Source organism: Platalea leucorodia, assembly GCF_965183815.1.
Source record: "Platalea leucorodia genome assembly, chromosome: 5".
NCBI lineage: Eukaryota > Metazoa > Chordata > Aves > Pelecaniformes > Threskiornithidae > Platalea > Platalea leucorodia.
The window spans coordinates 83,790,994-83,813,114 of NC_138827.1; the positions used below are offsets into that span (position 1 = coordinate 83,790,994).

The following is a 22,121-nucleotide window of genomic DNA, read 5'->3' on the forward strand; positions in this document are numbered from 1 at the left end:
ATTTTATTTCCTTTAATAAGGTTGTAAGAAATGCATATTTTCCTTTCGTTCCAGGTGGTGGGGGGAAAAGAGACAGCAATAACTTGTTATATTGTTGTATCTGTGCTGTGGAATATTGGAATATTTGGAGACTTCTTACGCAGAGTTAAAGCTGACATGATTTTTTTTTTCCCAAGTCAGTTGCAGAACTGAGAATGCAATTATTCCTCCTTCTATGTATTAAAAAATCCACAACTGCAGCAATTCCTTTTCAGTTTGCAATGTTAATAAAATAAACGTACTCTGCATCTTGAATTACTGAAGCCAGGTCCTCAATACTCATAAGTGATTGCTTTTTGTTTTCTTCACAGTTGCCTTTACAAGTTTTCCTCCACATCAGGAAATCTGAAAAAATGGGATTTTTACATCTCTCCAGGTATACTCACTTGGCAATCCTGTGACCTGTTTGCCTAACGCACTCTCTCAGGGAACAATTAAAGGAGTTATTTTAGAGGAGCCCTTAAGAGTTACTGTATACACAAAAACCCGCTCTCTTGGCTGGGTTGCTCTAGGACCCAGAGCAACTGGGATTGACAGAAATCTTCACCTGAATGAATTTTCCCCTTATACCTTATAAGGAGTCCAGGAAAACAAGGAAGTGATAACCATGTTCACGGTACTTTATGCACAGCTTGTCCTCTTTACCTGCCCAGGTAGCCCTTGTTTTCACTTTTATTCATGGTCTGTCCCGGTAGGGTTGAAGCTTCCTCGCAATCCGGCGTAGGTGACATTTGAAAACATACCCTTCGGGAATGTATGATTTTTACGACATTCTACCTTTACGCCGACGATAATTAACACGCTAACATTTTTTTGTCACGCAGCCAGCACTGAAAGCGAATGGGGATTGAATTGCTTTGCCTCTGTTTCCTATTTCTGCAAAGAAATAACTGTGTGCAAGGTAAGGGGTAGGGAGATCTATTTCAAAACCAGTTTTGCATTGTTTCTTGCTTGAAGTTGATACGAAATCACTTTCTGACTTCTGTATTTAATCATTCCTTTCTGTTTAATGACTTTTTTTTGACAGACTGCTGTAGGGCTACCCTGAAAATTCATCTAAGATTTATGTGGTCATTACTTAGTACAACATGTATGAAAGGGACGGGCATTTGAGCAATTTTGGTTATACTAATCACTGTTTGATCCGCTGAGAAACTTAATACTATACATGTGACTGAGTGTTTCATTAGTACTTGCACAATCAATTAAAATCATATCAAGTATCTACAGACCTGAGTGAAGCAATTTTAAGCATACAGAGTGAATATAAATCTGTTCTTTTAATATACCTGGTTATGTTGGCAATGTCTTACCTGCACCATACCAGAAACACGTGTAATGCTTTATCAGGTGCACTGGAGAAAACAAGTAACATGTCCTCAGTGAATGCCATCCATAAAGCATGCAAAAGTAAACATGTAAATTGCCAGCAATTGTGGGTTTTTAATTTTTAGTAGAGAGTTAATCTTCTACCAATAGAAAAACCTTTACGAAGGATTTTTATCAGTAATCCTAAATATGGCTAAATGTGTGCATTTTTCACCTCCCACATTCTCTAAGTGACAAGATTCTTCATAAATTGAATGATTAAACACTTTATTAATAGTCTTTTATCTTCTTGGATTTAAATTTAGGGACCTGTTCTCAGGAAAGAGCAGTGACTTGTGAAGATTGTTTGCTTTCCGGACCACACTGCGCTTGGTGTTTTCAAGAGGTAGAGTAAATGATACAAAAAAATTCAAAGTAAGACTTGAAGTGTTTGTAGTAGCTCTGAGTGACTAAGTGTTGACTTAATTGGGCCAGCCCATGGTTTTGTAATGCATGGAGCGCTTAGTGAAGCCTTCCCGGGGATCAAAAGTGGAATTCAATCTAGACTTTATGGTCATTATTAATTGGTTTGGATTGGGTTTTTTTGTTTGGTTTTTTTTGGGTTTTGGTTTTTTGTTTTGTTTTGTTTTTAAACAACCTTCCTCATCTAAGGCAGAAATAAAAGTCCTATTAGAGGGGCTCAGGTCATCAGCCTCAGGGCTGACTCGCCCACAGCACTGATGATGAAACACCAGACATCAAGTCAGAGACCAGACTGCATCTTACATACTACATACCAAGCCAGACAGTGTAAACAGAAGGTGCTCCTGTCAGTTTGCATATACAAATAATTAATCTGTGGTAGATTTTAAGTATGATGATAGTGTCAGTTTTATAATTAGTATGATATAGGTGTAAGTGTTTTGGATAAAACATTGAGCTTAAAAAAAATAATCTGGATTTGTTTCTCATATATCTGTTGCAAACTTTCTGTGTAACCCTGGGCAAGTCACTTTACATCTCTGCTTTTAAAACTTTCACCTGTAAATGATGCTAAATAATATTTCCCTACTTCACAGTAAATATTCTAGGTCTTAGTTCATTAATGTTAGCAAGATAGTCAGCTATCACAATTAAAACCTTGCCAGAAATAATAGAGAAATAAAATAAGTCTTTTTCATTATAGTTTCTGATTTTACCCCTTTGCTGTTAAAAGTATTTCCTGCTTTTTTGAATAGCAGAATGATACCTAGGATGGGACTAACATACTGCTTTATGAAGTAGCTGACAAAGACCAAACAGCACTTTTTAAAAAAATAAGTTGCTAAAAATAATGTAGCAGTTTGCAAAAAATGTTACCATGGGAAAAAAAGCCACCCACGTTAGTGTGGTTGCAGTAGTTTTTATGTTTGTACTTAACAACCAAACCAGGATTTTCTTGAAATGAAATTTGATCACATAATTTTGACTACTGCCATGTATTTTCAGAAAACAAAAATGAAATACAATTTATTGATTTAAAAAAACCCAGCTGTGGAACTATTGAAAACTTCAGAGTAGTAGACATGATTTTCTTCTTTGTCCGTAGGCTCATTCACTTGTTTGCTAGAGAGCAACACATCAAGAGTGCAAAAGACATAGGAGCTTTAGCGTCAGAGTAAACACAAGTGCCTTCAAAGAAACCACTGTTTTCTGTAGGATAAAAACACACCTTGTAATTGTATTTGAAATATGAGTTTGCCCCTTCGCACATGTTTTGAAAAGCCAGCAACTCAACGTGTGTAACTAAAGGAGATGATATGGATGTCCCTGTGAAAGTTTTATAATGGTACATGATTTTTATGCGCACTGTCTTCAAGAAGCAGTTGGCGAGAGTTTTGCCTGAGCAAAGACATCAGATTCCATCTGAAGAATAATAAACCACAGTTCCCATCAGGTGTCTCAACACGGCTTCCACCAAAATATGTAAGATCCTTGATAATTTTCAGGCATGAAGGGTGACATTTTGGTGGAAAGAAGGGTCCCAGTTCTGGGTTTAATAGGTTCAATGTAAATTTGTTTTGCTTTGGATGGAAAGTTTTTCAGTGACTGAATTCAGAGAATATATGTGGCTTAATGGCTGAACCCCAGGTTGCTTACCCAAATCCAGGAGAAAGGAGCGGCCCCATGGTATGGGGCCACGACCATCAGCCAGGAATTGAATGTTTCGGTGCCGGTTCTGCCAGGCATTGCCCAGGTTTTGGTCAAAAGGTCTTGTGGCCAGAGCAGTTTCTAGTTCAGGATGCAACTGACTGATTTTGAGGATCTAAGCTCTAGGCATAGCTCTAGGAAATGGTAATAAGGCACAGAAGCCTCTTTGTAAAACTAACCATTAACTTCACTGCTATGCGGGGATAGTATATACCCTGCAGCAGTGTTGTGGAAAAGCATGCATATAAAGTGCTTTGAAATGAGTAACAAAAATAAACTGCAAGCTATCCAACTGATACTGATAGGCTTGTGATTTCCTCCAGCCAGGAGAAGGTCAAGTAGGATGCTCAGCCAAATGTAACCAAAGAGACGTGGGCATGCCGGGAGCCCCGCCAGCACAGGGGAGGGAGGGAGGCTGTGGTGCTTGTTAGGCACCAGGCAGAGTAACAAGGACTTACTACCTGCTTCAGTGAACATATTAAATGAGGGCTGAGGAGAAAGAGTAAGTCAGAAAAAAACAGTGAATGCTGGGTACCCCACCGTCAGGTTGTCACAAAATTTGTAGGATTTTATTATCTGCGAGACCTCCTCTGTTATTAAGTGATGTTGCATCAGCAGTTCAAAACTGTCTAGGAAAGACTTGACAAATTTGTGGCATAATCCTGTAACAGAAAAACCAGGGGCTCACAGGGGCTTTGTGTTATCATTCCCAGTACCGTGAGACACCAAATGCAGTGAGTGGCACAATTCCCATTCCCCAACAATAGAACAGTTTCTCCCAGGATACCAAATCGGTGTAAGTTACATGAATTATACACCTGTGTGACATGATCCATGAAGGGCAAATTTAGATTCCTCTGCCACCTAGACCCCTTTCTGCACTGGTTTGCACTAACTTGCACCTTTGTTTCTGTTCCCTGCATTGGATTGACCTTTCATCAGCCAGGTGCTGTTGGCTGGTCAGTAAATACATTTAACTCATCCATTCCTTCTCCTGTTTGCTTTAGAATTACACAGACTCGGCTGGAATTCATGGGAGGTGTGATACCCCAGAAAACCTTTTGTCAAAAGGATGCCAGTTGAATTTGATTGAATTTCCCATTTCAGAAGTAGAAATTCACAGAAACAAGCCCCTAACTGTAGTGACCCAGAAGAACAATTCTGATGTCACACAGATTTCTCCTCAAAAATTAACTCTCAGGCTGCGACCAGGTAAGTCACTCAGTTCATACATGTGGGATTTTTTTTTTTTTTTCAGCCAATGTGTTATACAGAAGCCTCTCAGACTGAATGGTCTAAAATAAATCTTGATAGAATAAAGATAAAAAAGCCTGTGTTGAGTCCAAAAATTATCTGTTGACTCATCAGATGGAAGCTACGTTCGACTAAGTTCAAAATACTTTCAGAAGTGCTGGGTACACCATAAAAGTAAGGCTATATTTTTTTAGTTCTTCTATTCTCTTGCCATTGAGGTGGCAGTGAGAGAGTGGGAACCCACCCCACCCCAGCCCTGCTCCCGTGCCTCTCCCCCACAGGTCTGGCAAGCAGCATATCTCAGAGGCAGCATAAAATCTTGCTTTGAGTATTTACAAGGTACTAGTGACATTTATGGAAACGCTCCAGACCTACTTTGGGGTCCTTGAAATGTGAATTTTTCCTGGAGAAAATTTGGAATAAAGAAATGTAAGATATGCCCAGTGAGGTCATATCATAGTGTTAGAACTGAGAATAAAATCTGTGCGTACACTCTGGTTTTCTTCAAATTTCTGAAGTATGTGGTATGTCCCAAAAGTGCTACCTTCAGTTTTAATTAGCTTCATATCTAAATTTTCTAAAGCTGCATAGTGCCAAAGTGATGTTCTCATATTTTTAAATTACAGCAATCAGTTCTAAATCTATAGTTATGCCTTTACTGAAGAACAGTTTAGAAAAAGCACTGGAATGGCTTTTAATTTGTCAAACCTCCTGTTTGAGATTTTAGTTGACAGAGAATTTTTTACTTTTTTTTTTTTTTTTTAATTCTACTGATGATTTGAAATACTACATAATTTTCACCATATAGATATCCAAGTTTATGAACAACTTGGTGTTGCTCATAACTTCCACTTAGAAGTGCTGATATGTATCCCATTTTCCCATGATCTTCATAGGACATGAAGAAACGATACAGATCAAGGTTCGCCAAACTGAAGATTATCCAGTTGATCTCTATTACCTCATGGATCTTTCGGCCTCCATGGATGATGATCTGAATACAATCAAAGAATTGGGTTCAACTCTTTCCAAAGAAATGTCAAAACTGACAAGCAACTTCAGACTGGGGTTTGGATCTTTTGTTGAAAAACCAGTTTCACCATTTATCAAAACTACAGCTGAAGAAATAAACAACCCTTGCAGGTAGGCAGGGAAAATACCTACCTCTGTTTGCATGCCAACATTAAGTCATAATATTAATCTTTAGGATAAAATTCAATTCAGTAGCCTCACTGGAACCTCTGCCCTCTTCCAGCTCTAACTGAGTCAGTTTGAGAAACAAGTTTCTTTTAGTTTCACACTCTGATCATTATTCTGTTGAGTCTTATGTTACTTGGAGAGAGGAATCTAGGAGTAATTCTGCTTTTTAGCTTTTGCTTTTAGTTACGAATGTGCTTAATGGGTTAAAAAACAGCTATGCAGAATAATTTTGTATTTTTCTTTGATTTGCTAGAATATACATATATATATATGTAAGAATTTCATGACGTTGCTATACCAACCAGGTGCAAACTCAAACCCAACACAGAATAGCAGTTTCATTTACCCATCAATGTTGTTTTCCTGTGTTTTTTTCCCCTTAAGATCTAGCAGTATCCCCCAACCCCAGGCTGCCCTAGCCCTTTCCTAACCCACCTGGAGGAGCAGCTGTGCTCTGCAGCCCGAGCAGGACTGCAGCAGCTTGGTGGTGCTCTCTGAGTGTCACTAAGGGACTACAGATCCTCATGTGCTTCTGAGTATGAAAACAAGGTACAGCAGGGAGCACGGCAAGGACTGCACGCTGTTAACCTTACTGCTCTGCTCTAGGAGGCGTTTCACAGGCTCTGTGCAGACCTGTTTGCATTGCCCACCTCACTGGATGCTCTGATTCTCTTATGTTTTTCACTAGATCTATCCCAGACACAGAGATACATGACCAAAAACTAACCCAGACAGGCCTGCGAAGTAGCCATTGTAGTGCTTTTTCACTCTGTGTTATCCATAAGCTGTCTCACTTACCTTGTAGAAGTGTACCATACGAGTGCTTACCCACCTTTGGATACAAACATGTTTTGCCACTCACAAATGATGCTGAAAAATTCAATGAAATTGTGAAAGGACAGCGAATCTCTGCTAATATAGACACTCCAGAGGGAGGATTCGATGCAATTATGCAGGCAGCTGTCTGCAAGGTAACTCAAACTTCTAGGTATAATATTAATTATTCTGTATATTACCACTTCTAGTATTATGCGGTCATATTTCAAAGAAGCAGATCATTATTTTTCAAGATTTTTTTAATGCAGTCCAACAGCCTCATTAGTTTTGTGTGAAAATACTTTTGGCTGTATCAAGTAAAACATGCATATTGCAATGTTTCGGTGTTCCTTTTTAATTGCCAGGGATAAAAAAAACAAAACAACTGTAGAATTACTGGGTCTGTTTTCTGGATTGTTTTTTCTTTAAATGTTTTTGATTAACTATATTTAGAGTAGTAAACAGATTGGCATGAATGTGGCCAGCCCATGTTATTAAACACAGGAATGGGGAGAAAAAATGTCAGCCAAAGACAATGGAATGAACATCCTCTCTTAAGAGATGTTGTGATGTTTTTGACGCTCCCTTTAAAATGATTCCCTTCATTTATTTTGAGATGCCATTCTCCCAGTCTTTTGCTGCTTCCTTATATTGTGAGTGCAATACAGCCTGCTAAACTAATGTATTTTAAATGACAGGACAAAATTGGATGGAGGAACGATTCTCTACATTTGCTGGTGTTTGTGAGTGATGCTGATTCCCATTTTGGGATGGACAGTAAACTGGCAGGGATTGTTATTCCTAATGATGGGAACTGTCATTTGGACCACAATAATGAATATTCCATGTCAACTATTCTGGTAATTTACTATGAATTTTGTACAACTCTCACATTCTGGAAATTTAAAAACTAACATGAACAACTTTTAGAAAATTAATGAAAGTATACCTTTATCACTGAAATGTGTAAAACTTGGGGAATCCAGATATTTCATGTAATCTATTTTATTTGTAATTGCACATTTCTGTAAAAAGAGAACAGTGTGTTTGTATGGAGTTAGGATAGATTATAACTAGGAAAAAAGAAAGCATTAATCTTATTCCTGCTAACTCGGAAAACACATGGAACGGGACTGACTAGTATTTCCTTCTGCACGGAAGGCAAAATTTGCATTAATCATGTTCTCTGTAAGGGTGTGAATTCAGGAGGAGTTCAGGAATTTGTAGGGCACTGTTCATGTAGGAGAACTTACCAGCTTAAGATTCAGTGTTCAAAAATACTGAATTTTACACTACAGTGTTCAGTGTAGGACAAATACCCAGTTGCTCTGGCGCAGTGTTATTCTTTGGATTATATATATCACAGATGTTACTGAGCCAAGTGTCCCAGTATGGAGGCTGGCACTGTACTTTTCTCAGAGGGGTTTCCTTAAAAATAAAGTGAGGAAATTATATACACTATCTTTTATTTTGTATACACGTAGTGCCTAATTATAGTTTATACTATACAGAGAATATAGTGTTAATTATGATCATTTAAATGTGTGTTTCATGGGAGATAATTAGCAACTGGATGCACATAAAAAATGGATTGATGTGGCTCTCTTCTGTTTGTTTGCAGGAGTATCCCACAATTGGGCAATTAATTGACAAACTTGTGCAAAACAATGTTTTATTAATTTTTGCTGTAACGAATGAGCAAGTTCACATATATGAGGTGAGCAAACTAAATGTTCGGTTCTCCAGTATTTGTTTTAAGGTTCACTGTTTTTCACAGCTGATACAGTAATTCTAGTATTAAGGATGGAATTCTGTAAGATATTTATGTAATAAAAATAGCTAAGAAATTATGTATCAGAGAAGAAGCACTTCCTAAATAAAAGAGCCTTTCATGTATTGATTTTGACGTTCTTAGGTAACTTTTAAATTGGATTTCAAGTTGAATCACGCTAATTTCTTAAGCGAAGGATTGTCAAACTAAGCACTGCTGAACTGTTCAGTGTAATCATTATGATTAGCCTTTTGTATTTTATAAGGCTAGAGAAGGACAGTTGAGCCTGTTCTTACTTTTATAAGACAAGAATATATTCTGAAAAATACATTTGTCTTCATGCTCAACTCTGAGACAATGTTGTTTTTTTTTCTCAGCTGACCCGAGAGTTTTATTAATTTGTCTTTCTTTCTGTGTCTCTTTCCAATGAGACAAATAGGAAAGTATTGGCAAGGTTAAAAATACAAAACATGATGGAGAAAGTCCTCTTCTCTCATGTATCATTCCTCATGTCCACTGAGGGAAAACACTTTATTACAGGAATTTTTGATGTTAGGAATCGCAGAATCCTGTTCTATGAAGTAATTTCCTGCTCTATGAGGTCCTGTCATGGGAAATGGGAGCCAGGAGAGAGGGGAGAGCAGAGGAGCAGTGGTTACGGATATGCAAAATCCGTATTTTTTAATAAACTGAATATCATTCATACCTGCAGCTCCATCAGTCATCTGTGCAGGCACCTGTTTTCAGCCTCCACAGATACAAGTACTCCCGAAGGTCCATGCTGCTTGTGGCCCGTTGGGGTTCCAGCCGTGAGCTGAGGCTGCAAGGACAGAGCTGAAAAAGGGCATTTTGTTTGTAAAGCACTCCTTGGGTACACATGTGCCTTTTATTGCTTAACCACTTTTTGCAGTGAATGTGAGCAAAAGACCTCAAGATAAAATAAGAAGGATACCAGCAATTGTTATTTCCTTTTCTTTCCAGTCCCTCTGCTGGGAAGAAATCTTCACATGCAAAAAGAAGTTCTAGATAAGAATTCAGTGAGGATAATAAGGGGTTTTCCAGCCCGTGCTTGGCTGCCTGGCCACATACCACCACGTGAAGCAGGATAAGGGGAAAAAAATTGTGCCTCCAAATTTATTCAGGTTGTTTGAGAGGGAGTCAATAAGGGCGATCCTGCTAATACAATAAGCTTTCCAAAGGAAAAACCCTCGCACAACGTTCCTTATTAAAAGCCAAATGTAAAGGACTGAGAAGAAAGGTGCTCCTCTGGTGTGATAACCACATGAAAAATAGGAAAGAAAGGGAAGGGAAAAAGGTTACAGCAGAGAGAGCAGATGAGTCCTTGAGGTACTCAGCAGTATGATGGTTTTTCTATTTCTGTCCCTGTGTAACCCAGGGAAGACTCCTCAGTGCTTCTCTGGTTCCACTTGTAGGGTTGTCTTGAGTAAGAGAAATACTCCAAGTGTTTGACAAAAGTTACAAGAGTCACATCTTTCATAAACTGATTCTCAGATTACAGTCTTGACAGGGGAGCAAACACTACATCTTGGAGCACTGACTGCCTGGCTTTTTTAAAGACTGTATTGAATACTGAGCTGAAGCAGGAAAATTATATCAACAATAGTAGAAGTCAATCACATACAAATGTGGTAGGATTCTATAGTCATAGCATAGATAGTTAAAATTTGTGCATCAAAAAACTTTACTAAATCTCATTATTGCTCAACAATTTCTTAATAGAGGCCCAATTAATGAGAAGTGAATTTTTTTTCACTGATTTTAATAGGAGCTGCATGAATAAGAGCTGTTCTAGGAGGTAGTTTGGAAGTATCTCTTTGATTTACAAAGCCTTATTTTCTCCAAAGAAGCTTTACTCTTACTGATGCCTTTATATTTTTCCCTTGGAAATTTCTGGTGGTCACCCTCAGAGTTGACCAACAGTGTTCTTATCAGGGGGTTTCTATTTCAGTATCCCTGTGTCAGTGTTATACCAGTATCAAAGTTATCAAGTGAGCACCCTTTGTTCGCTGGGAACGCTAAACGAAGATCTATAGCTAACAAAAAATGCAAGCCATTGTTAACCCAACTGGGGATGGTTTGTTCTTGTTACTTTCTTTGTTAGGGAAAAAAAACTGCGAGTATCTTCTACCTTGTAGGATATATAGTAATCCTATTGAATTCTATCTGCTGCTTTCATCTTTTCAATACTGCTTTCTGCCATTTATTTGGATAGCTATAGTTGTTATGGTCTGCTTTCTCTCCTGTAGGTGATGTGGAAAATCAGTCAAAGCAAGTACAAAAATCATATATAAGTCTCACAGTCCAGTTTTTCCACACTACAGTATACTTTGAAGGGTATATGTAGGACCTGCAAACAGGACCATAGTGTCATGTTTTCATCTGTGTGATTCAAATTTGTAATATAAATGTAAAAAAACAGGTATCCATGCTTAAGAATGTAAAAAGAACAAAGCAAGACAATGAGAATTATTCCTGTGTTAAGGCCACTGCTCAGGTAGCCTGGAAGAGCTGGGAGAGGACCCTAAACTGTCACTTGGGCACCACCATTAAACCACTCTTGTCTTTGTTTTACTTACTTCTTTTTAAAAGCTTCAGTGATGGAGATTCTGCAATCTCCCTCAGAAAACTCTCCCAAAGTTAATTATCCTTTGAGGGGGAAAGCCTCTCCCCAGATATCTCATCTCAAATCTGCTTGACCTCAACATCTAATTATATCAGACCCCAAAATTGACCATTGCTATGTATAAGTCAGTTATTAGGGACAAACGTACATTAAAATGACTGTGAGGACTTAGAAAGCACCTCTTTAAATAGACTTAATAGATTCCATTAGTATTAAGTGCAGTGTTCAGACTGTCAAATATATATTTTGTATTTCTAGCCCTGTATAATCCCCAACAATTTAGCCCAAAATAATTCAGTCATTTAATATGCTTGATCCTCTTCAACTGAATTTTCAGTTTATCCGCTTACATGTATGTGTATTATTATCTGACACGCAAATATTGCAGATTGCACAAGCACAGAATACATAAGCGTGTAACATAGCTGGTGTTAGTTTTGATCCTTCCATGTGACCAAACTACTGCACAGCAATCTTAAAGAGGGGGAAGGTTTAGGTTTGATGCCCTCCCTGACCACAAGAACTTTAAAAACAGTCATGTGGAAACATTTATGAGGCCACTCAAAATTAAATGCAAGAGAGGGAAGGAAGTTCCTCACACTGAGCTCTGATAATTTGAGATTATTTATAAAATGGGGTTTTTTTTCCCCAACAAAGGTCTCTTAAAACATATTCACATATGTCTAACTTTTTGCATCATTAGTCTCAGCTGAATATTACCAAAGCAGCAGGGAATGTTTTTATTCTATAGAAGCTATTCATTTAAAAAGCTTCTGTGAATATTGCAATAATAATGATATTTTGACAAATTGTGTAAATCCTATTTTGGTATAAAAGAAAACACCAGCCTTTAAGGTTTCATGAAGTAGTTGTTATTATTGTTTATATTATTCGTTTTCAAGCAGAATTCTTTAAAAATTTATTCACATTTGGATGAGGGGAAAGAATCCCTCTTTAATCCTGGCTAAGCAGCACTGCTGTTGAAGCAGAAACTGCCCTTTTTTGAACAAATTAATTCTTTTTATACCACAGGAGAACACAGCTTGAAAATTGGGGTTTTCAGACTGCATTTCACTGCTGAAAATTGAACTAAAAATACTCCAGTCTCCACACTTGTACAGCATTTCAGATTATTCTTATAAATTGGGCATGACACTCTATTTATGATGAAAATTCTTCTATCATTTACGCTGCTAAAAATTAGACATAACCCCACTGAACTCAAATATATAATTGTCAGATTTCACCAACATGAATCAGAGTATCTCTATAAAAAAGCAGTTCACCTTTTAATGAATATTTGCTAAAAGACTAAATTCCATGACATTTTTTGGATGTTTTATGATAGTAGCACTCCAATACCATCAGTCTGCCTCATCTTGTTAATGGTTGAACAGAAATATTTGCTAAAAGGTAGGATTTAACCAATGGACTGGAGGATACACACTTAGACTGGGCTGCAACGTCATCCTTGTATCACCATGCAGAAAATTTTTGCTCAAAGAGGAAAGATAAAGTGAAGTCTTCAGAACAGTATATCCCTGCTGTTTGTTTTGCATGCCACAGATTAAAGGGTGCTATACTTTAAATTCCAGGTTTATCGTCTTTTCTTATAATTATTTCCCGAAAGGTCCACGTGTACAAAATGCAGAGTTTCAGTATTGTAAGAATCCTTGAGAGAGCACTAATCACAGGAGGAGTCAGGAACGCAAAGTCACCAGCTGTAACATAAAATGCAGTTAATCCTACTGATTTACAGTAGCACTTTAGAAATCTAATGAATGATAAGTATTCCATACATAATATATAAAGTAATCACAGGGCTTTTGGAGATGTAAAGTATAAGAGGGATATAAAGGTATCAAATTATCCATGTTTATTAATAGCTATCTGTATTTTTTTTATTAAAATAACAGCATTGATATGATAAATTGCAAAGGAAAATGAATGCTACAATGTTTGTTTTTAATGATGAACACTTATTATTTTCCAAAGGCATGGGTACAAGCAAGAGAAGTTCATGTAGTTAACAATCAGGCAAGATAAATTTTAATCGAGCCTATTTAAAATCTAGCTGCTAGATGCCATGTTAGTGTCACAATGCAATTTAATGCAAAAAGAAAAGAAAACTTATCACTGAAATCAATTGTTCAATTGGCACTATATTGCTAACATAAAGTCAACACAGAATCAATCATAGCCACAGACCACTGGGATACATGTGGGGTGTTACACCGATCATAAACCAGCAGCAGTTTTTTAAGGGCCTTTGTTCAAAGTTCTTGTAGCCCTTAGTTTAAACGTCTTAACTTCTCTGCCCTCACTAATCAGAATTCAAGATGCTCAGTTGCTTGCAAAGATAAAAAAGTGACTGCTGTTATTGAATGTAGAGTCCAAGACTCTCAAATAGTACAGCAACAGTAGAGCAGCTGAATCTGGTTTGGGTTATTTTTATTAAAGAAAACCACAACTGTTGATAGAATATATCTTCCTTCCAAATTTAAAAAAATGTAGCTGAAAAATACTATAGTATCAAACCTCCAAGCACACAGAGGTGCTTTAGCAATATATGTCCCATTAATTTTCAGTGAAACACTTCTCCATAGGACTTTTTCAATAGGACGTGTGTCATTGAGTCTGCAAGGGTCCTTGAAAATGTCACTATTATTTATTTTAGTTGGCTCCAATATATTTTATTCTTTTCCAGATGGTAGCTCCTTGTGACCTACCTTGTCACTTAGTCTTTTTTTTTTCCTGCTTTAAATTTTTCTTAATATATTTTCAGAACTATGCAAAACTTATTCCTGGAGCTACTGTTGGACGACTACAGAAGGATTCTGGAAACATTCTCCAGTTGATCATTGCTGCATATCAGGTAAGGTGGTTATACTGTTTTCTTCCCGCGTGTCTATAGTTTCAAAATTAGATTGCAATTTGGTAAAAACAAGTGTCGTCGATTCTTTTTCTGCACTGATTAAAAGAACATAATTTTTTTTATGCTTAGGTGCTGATCTTAACAGGAAAAGTTTTGTTTACTCTGAGGATTAAGTGAGCACAGAAGCAGTAGTTTTATTTGTAATTTATGCTTATTAAACTCTACTGAAACGAACTATAGAACTATAACTAGTTTTCATGGTTTTCCAAACAAAATTCCTATAACATTCTGTCATTCCTTACTTGTGCTGGAATGCTAAAGTCACATCAGTGTCTCATCTGTCTTGCCTTCTTCATAGTCCTCTATTTCACACCTGCTCTTAAGCCTTCTTTAATATAGGTATTGAGGTCTCCCAGTTCAATACTTCTACAGGGACTCAACTCTCTTCTCATCGGTAGCTGTCACCAGAGCAGATGTACAATTGCTCTGCAGGAATATCTGGGGAAAAAAAGCACTATCCTGTGCTCAGTGCTCTTCTCTGCTTTAGCAATTTGATGCTGCCCCTGTGAGGCTGATCTGAGGTTTTTAAAGAGGAGAATGCAGGAGCCAAAATGAGTTTGTTTAGATAATACCAAGACTTGAATGGGTTTCTCTAGATAATACCAAGAAATACTGTAAAGATGACAGGAACATAAACACGGTGCTGCTCTTCAGAGCTTTGTTTGTAAAATGCATCCTGGCTGCCTGGTTCTCTTCTTTCAGGGGAATGTTTTTAGACAGTTTTACATGTCTTTACACAGATATAGTCATTTACATATATGCTGATATACCATAGATTTCCCTCTTCGCTCTCAGCCCTTTTTTATTAAAAACCTGCTCTACCAGTTGGCTTCAATGCAAAATAACTCTTTGCAGAGAGCTTATATTTCTTTCCTTACATTTTTTTTCTGCTCTTCCTCCTATCGACTGAATAAGACAATCATCTTTATGCCCGAAACTATTTTGGTCTTGATGATAGGAAAGCAAATAAAATTCTTCTAACTCTTATAAAAGCAATACTATTGGTGAGCTATGATTTTTTAAAAATGAAATACAAAATGCCAGAAGATTCTCTATACTATGGAAAATTAAATAAGCAAAGAACTTTAAGGTTAATCTTGGGAGTCTACACATTGTAATAAATAGGAGGGGAAACCTTTCCATGAGCAAAGTTATTACGAAACACCCAGTGGCACCAGGATTTCACTTCTGGAGTCCAATCTGTTGTTGGTCACATCTGGTTCCTATCAGGATTTCTTGAGGCTGGCACTCTAATGTATAGACAGAGGTTCCTACCCTTAACAGCTGAAATACCATTTTGTTGTCCAGTGAGTAATGGAAAAACATAAAATAATTGTTCCAGTGCTGTGTCCTGCTGCCTTTGCTGTAACATTGTGTTAAGCGCAGAACAGTGCTTCCTCTAATTGCAGCGTCGCGGCTCCTTCTGCCTTGCTGGAACACTGGAAAGGCAGAGAGTGCGTCCTTGCCTCTTCCCCTTAGTGTTACTTATAGTCTACGTTTTTTTTTTTTTCTACTCTCCTTTTTGAACCTGCTGATATTTTCAGTCTCCATTGCCTTCTGTGGCAAAAAGGAGTTCAGTTGCACTATGTCAAGATACATTTTTCTTTTTCCCATTTTAAACTACTCCCTATGCTTTAAAGTTTCACTGAGTGCCACTTAGTTCTGGTGTTGCAGGGTTTGGTGAATAACAACTCTGCATTCACCTTGTCTTCATGTCTTCATGATTTCGTAATATTTTATCACTGAGACACCTTCCACCCCTGCAACCTTCTCTCCAAATTGGACAACCCCAGCCTTTTAAGTCTCTTCTCAGCTGCTCTATCCCCATGGTGACTTTAGCTGATCTTCTCTTTACCCTCTCTGACTCCAGTGAGTCCTTCCTGAAATGTGGAGACCAGAAGGGCTTGCAGTACGCACCACAGGACACACTAAAGTTTATACAGAGGCAAAATGATGCCCTCTGTCTTGTTCTCAGCATCCTTACTCGTGACACCCAGGACATTGTTGGCTTTTTAGCTGCTGCGTGCTTTGAGCAGATCATACTTCTTCACCAAAAGGGTAGTCAGGCATTGGAACAGGCTGCCCAGGGAAGTGGTTGAGTCTCCATCCCTGGAGGTACTTAAAAGACGGGTAGACGTGGTGCTCGAGGACATGGTTTAGTGGTGGAGTTGGCAGTGATAGGTTAACGGTTGGACTCGATGATCTTAAGGGTCTTTTCCAACCTTAATGATTCTATGATTCTACGATTCTATCTCCCAGAGCTGTCAGTGGTGACCCCGGTGCAGCTCCTGAGTTGTTTCAGCTGGTCCCGGGTTCAGCCGTGCTCTGGGCAGGGTCTGGAGGGGGCTCTGAGCTCGGTGCTCGCTCCCCTCCCAGAGCGGCAGGAAGGCGGCTGCAGGAACAGTGCTCCTGCCTTCGGGCCATAACTCGTCGTGTCCTCATTCAAGTAGAGCATGTCTGGACTATGCGCTGCAGTTGCTCATAAGTTCTTAAAATCCCACATACATTTCAAGATGTACAAAGTGTGCAAGTAGCAACATGTCACACTCAAAATTTCCCGGAGCCCATTTTATTACACTTAACCTTAAAGGTTAACAATCTTATTGCTTCATGATTGAAAATCCTCCGAGCAGAAAACACTGAAAAACACCTTATTTGACATAAGTGAAGACATCTGAATTTTTTTGGACTGGGAAGGGGGAAACGAACGTTAAAAATCACATGCAAAACAGATCTAATTCCATTTTTGTCACAGCCCTCTCATGATACTCTCAGCGGTGTAATTCAATGCCCGGTGTCTCTGTTTCTTTACCCACAAAAAAGGAATAAATAACTATTTGCCCCCCAAAAGCAGAGTTAGGCTAAATCTTTTAATGCTTTTAAAGTGCTTTCGAGTCTTTGCTTGCTGTACGAACACAAGGTTTGCTAATACCATTCACCATGTGTTGCTATCTAAAAGCTTCAGAGAGGAAGTAAGCAAGTTAAGAAAGTCTGAGCTGTCAAAATATTTGTTACAAGGAGTTCTCATGTTCCTTCCAAGTATGATTCATTTTCTTCTGTAAGCATATTTCTGCCTTCTTTGTTTAACATTGAATTCTGCATAACTTTGTATGGCAGAGCTGTAGGCTAACATGCACTGTGACAGATATCAGGCCATTTGATTAAAGTCATTGCAGGATTTTAAAATTTCAGAAAAATTCCACTTCTTTTTTTCCAGTGCTTGGTCCTTTCACTTACAGGAACATAAGACCAAAGAAATAATATATAAAAAAAAGACAGGTAACACAAGGGTACAAGTTTGTAACACTGCTTTATCTGTTGTTTCATTCAGAAAACTTTTTGAACCACAAATGTTTCTCTGTGAATGCCTTAAAGCTCACTAAACTGTCTGCTATTTGTCCCCAAACTATGGCCAGGCAGCTTAGTAGATTTAAAAGACCATTAGAAGTCCTCACAGATATAAAGATCTAAGAAACTGGAATTTGTCACAGCTTATGCATTCATTTTCAGTGGCGTATGGTGGGTATTTTGACCTCTCACAACAGCAAAGCATGTTCATAATGACCCAATACAGGCACCAGGATTCAAAGTATTACGACTTGTTGTTCAGCAGCATTTAATTTTCCCTCATGGTTGCACTCTATTTGAGCCTCGTAGTTTTGCAGCCAGTGGAAGAGGGACTACTTGGTGATATTTCCTGTAACATTAGCACATACCAACATTCACAGTTTTATCTGGAGGTTTGCTATGTTTGGTCCTTTTGTGAGAGCCCAGCTATTGCAAACAAATTATTTTCTAAGAATCTCTGCATTGTTTCAATAGCAACATAAGCACCTAACTCTAAAGCAAACGTGAAAGGAAAACTGGACTCATCCAGAGCTACGAAGGTTACCGACCTGGTGCCCGGTGCACAGTTTTACTGCTCTGGCTGTGTGCTGGAAAGAGGTCTGGGTATTATGTGAACACGTCTTGCATGACGTTGCTGTCCTTTAATAAAGTGCTTTGGTTTACTGACAAGGTTTTCCAAATGAAAAGACGTTTTTTTTAAAAAACAAAACAAAACAAAACAAAAAACAAACACCAAACACAACCCTAAGACGAATTTCCAGGGAATCCAGGACATGTACAAAGGACAGGCAGTTGTTGTCTATGTAGGTTTATACCTATTCTACTTTTAGTTTGTTTTACCCCACCAGACCTTTACTCCAGTGAGTCACCCTGGTGCCTTTACTAGAATGACTCACTGAAGTAAGTTCAGCGAGCTCCTCATGCTTTGATTGAAGGGCAGGGGGTATTTTGTAAAGCAATTAAGCTCACAAGAGCACAAAGCCAAGTCAGTGAGACTTTTGCTCGGCAATTGCTCAGGTACTTTCGAAAAATTTCCATTTACTGCACCACAGTCCAATGAAGTCATAGGGAATTTCCCCATGGTCTGCTATAGGCTTTGGATCAAGGCTAAGTTGTGTAAGCAAAGTTGCTATAAAATATTTTAAAGAGTTAAATATAAAAACATGGTATGAGAGAGTTCAGGAAGTAAGGTTTTCACTTAATAAATGAAAGTTTGATTGAACAAATCGACTTTAGAAATGAGAACATTGTTGAATACACCTTGAAGTAGCACTTACAGCTCATGAAGGAGGAATTTCCATCGGGAGAAGAAAGGAAGGGAGCGAGCCCCTTGGCTGCGGGAGCTCACCATGGGACTCGACTCTGGCTCTGGTCCTGGAAACATCAGGCTTACTCATGGAGGCCCTGCACAGAGGCAAAACTGAGCTCGGAGCCTGCTCTGCTGTGAGAGAGATCGTGAGGTTTGATTCTACCTGGAGTGATAAAGAGGGCGCAATATTGACATAGGCTGGCTAATCAGGAAAAGCCCAGTGCTAGCAATGTAATCAGGGACACAAATCCATTCCTCAGTAAGGCCAGAGCTAAAGGAAAACCTGTATCAGTCAGCAGAGGACTTAGTGATGAAAGATAATTTAATAAAAGACTGAATTTATTCTCCTGCAAGGGCAGGAAATAAGCCCCATGATAGCGGATATTAAACTGATACCACCATTGCTTTCCACTGAAAGCTGGTTCTGTCGGCACTTGCTTTGTTTTGCTCGTTCCCCATTTTTCTTGCAATAGAGAAGTCTGTAAATAAAGTGCCAAACCCACGAATTTACTCTTGTGTAAGTCGGGATAAGTTCCAGTGCACATTACACAGACGAGGAGCGTTAGCAGTGCTTGGCAGTGTTATCACCCCATTCATCTCACGCCTTTTTCCTTTAAGGAGCTGAGGTCTGAGGTGGAGCTGGAGGTCTTGGGAGAGACAGAAGGGCTCAATCTCTCTTTCACAGCCATCTGCAACAACGGGACCTTTTTTCCACATCAGAGGAAATGCTCTCATGTGAAAGTGGGAGACACGGTAAGTAAAGATCAAATTCTCAAATGATATGAAGTCCACAGAATGTAGGACACCAAGGTAGAGAGTTTGCTCTTTATTAAATAGTCTTCCTCCAAACAAGTTACAAAAAAGCAGGCAGTATCTACCACCCTCTTGTTCTGTCCTCTGCATGTGCCTCCAGACACTCTGCAGACCTGCAGCTCCGAACAGCCACCGTTTTCTCCTCCAGGTCTCTTTCAATGTGACTCTAAGTCTCTCCTCTTGTGAAAAAAACAGAAGGCATATTGTGATAAAACCAGTGGGGCTCAGTGACACGCTGGAAATGGAAATTCATCCCCAATGCAGCTGTAACTGTCAGGCAAAGGCCGAGATGAACAGCCCAAAATGCAACAACGGGAAAGGATCGTTCGAGTGCGGGGTGTGTGTCTGCAGCCCGGGGTATGTGGGGCCACACTGCGAATGCGACGAGAGCTCCCTCGGCGCCAGCTCCTGCAAGGGCTCGGCAGAGCAGAGCTCCTGCAGCGGCAGAGGCGACTGCTACTGCGGGCAGTGCGTCTGCCACCCATCCCTGTACGGAAAGGTGTACGGGCCACGCTGTGAATGCGATGACTTCTCGTGTGTGAGACACAGAGGGCTCCAGTGCGGAGGTACGGTTCCTTGACGCAATTTTTAGTGTCTGCATTTTAGAGCTTTATTGTCTCACTCCTAGCTATGAGCTTGTGAATCTCTATTTTCATCATATACTCAGCTGCAATCAATTCTGTATAAAGTGTGATTTACTATTTCTGAATGATCTTTAGACTTAAAACAAGAAACAATTTTGAACCTTGTTTTCAAATTTAAAAATGAGACACCTTTAACCACTTCATAGCTAGTCTAAGTTGGCATGGCTTTATTGGAGCTTATCAGCTACAATCGCACTGCGTCAGACTTTTAAGGCTGTAGGTGATTGTAGCTCCAAGGACGTTTAGGTAAGTATATTGACATGCATTGGTGTTAGCCAGTGTACAATTCACTCTGACATAATTATCAAAGCATAGTCATCTTAATTAATTAATCTTAATTAATCACTTTCAGGATAATTCTGATATTTTTATAATTTTAACCCAGTAACCTCAATGATTCTTGGTTTATCTTAGTAACATACAATCAGAATTTGAGAACTTCTATTTACAATTTTTTTCCTGGGCTATACCGGTATAAATCAAAACCGATTCTATTGAAACGATAGGAATAGCATTAAGCTGGGAGGAACCAGCAATGAGATTGTGCTGAACAGATAGGCTGAAATTATGCTGCTATAAATGAATGAGGATTTACCCATTAGGTTGTGCTCTGTTGGGAGATAAGATCTGTGTGGAGGACTCTAGTGAAGAGAGTAGAGCTGCACGGGCTTACAGCCAGCCTAAGCGAAAACTTGATCCTCTGGCTTAAAACTGAAAATGCTGGGGGAGGAAGAAGGATGTTTAAGAGTGAGAAGAGTTGGAGAGGGGAAAATATCTGCTATTAAGGAGCACAATTTTAAAGGCCATCATTCAGATTCTTATTAAGGGACTGATTTGAAGTATAATAAATGTTTTTCCAGGCAATGGTGATTGTGACTGCGGGGAATGCATGTGCCACAGCGGATGGACTGGTGAATACTGTAATTGCACAACTGACACCAGCGCCTGCATTGCTGAGGATGGGACGCTGTGCAGTGGGAGAGGCGAATGTGTCTGTGGATCGTGTGCTTGCACCCATCCGGGGGCTTCAGGCCAAACGTGTGAAAAATGCCCTCTCTGCGGTGACCCTTGCAGTTCCAGGCGGTAATGTGCTGGTTTTACATCTCTGATGTTTGTATCATCCAGGTATCTATTTCCTATACTGCCTCAGCTGTGTGCTTACTGCTGCTACTGTAAATTGGATTTACAGACCAGAACCCAAGAGCTTCTTTGCCCTTTAAGAAGAGTAATCGTAACTCATACATCAACCATTTATCAGCATTACTCTTGTACGAAAGAACTTTATGGAAAACAATTTAATGACCTTCAAGCAGCACAAGTAAAACATCACACTTCCACTGCTGTCCCTGGCTGTACAACTAATCAGAATAGTGGCCTTTATATGATAACATCAGACAAAACCAGATGAACCTCCTTCCAGTCCACAGTACAGAATGAAAACACCCCAGTATAGCTGCTACAGCAAAAATGAGGACTCGCAGAAAAATTTGGCAATTGTATTACCGTTCTCATGCATACAAATTAATAAGGTCTTGCTGTCTGCTCAAGCTTTACACATGTGCAAATTCATAGTCCAAATTCAGTTAAGCTTCGCTGAATTAAAGAGGCCCAACTATGATAAAGTAGGTCATAGTCTGGGGATGAAATCAGTGGGTATCTGTATGTCATGTATAAGTTGATGATAAATTGATTGTAAATGGTGAAGTGTCTTCTGTTCACTGAGCATACAAAATTTATGTAGCTTCCCTGCTGTGATGCGTGGTGTATGCTACGGTGCATGATAGGAAAAGCAACCAAAAATATGTGTGATGTAAAGCTGACCACTCTAAGTACACCCATGCTTGTGCTTG

General features: G+C 39.0%; 1 protein-coding gene across 1 annotated transcript in view; it reads left to right on the forward strand.

The window, feature by feature from the left end:
- Positions 1 to 879: 879 nt before the first annotated feature.
- The window catches only part of ITGB6 (integrin subunit beta 6), a gene marked incomplete at both ends in the record, with an annotated part of 32,865 nt that continues 11,623 nt past the window's right edge, over positions 880 to 22,121 (forward strand). Inside the window, 11 exons of the mRNA XM_082314483.1 lie at positions 880 to 940; positions 1,674 to 1,753; positions 4,545 to 4,749; positions 5,688 to 5,934; positions 6,797 to 6,962; positions 7,506 to 7,667; positions 8,429 to 8,524; positions 14,008 to 14,097; positions 19,433 to 19,567; positions 19,776 to 20,193; positions 21,132 to 21,354. Coding sequence (XP_082170609.1) covers positions 880 to 940; positions 1,674 to 1,753; positions 4,545 to 4,749; positions 5,688 to 5,934; positions 6,797 to 6,962; positions 7,506 to 7,667; positions 8,429 to 8,524; positions 14,008 to 14,097; positions 19,433 to 19,567; positions 19,776 to 20,193; positions 21,132 to 21,354 — 1,883 coding nt within the window. The remainder of the gene's footprint in view (positions 941 to 1,673; positions 1,754 to 4,544; positions 4,750 to 5,687; positions 5,935 to 6,796; positions 6,963 to 7,505; positions 7,668 to 8,428; positions 8,525 to 14,007; positions 14,098 to 19,432; positions 19,568 to 19,775; positions 20,194 to 21,131; positions 21,355 to 22,121) is intronic.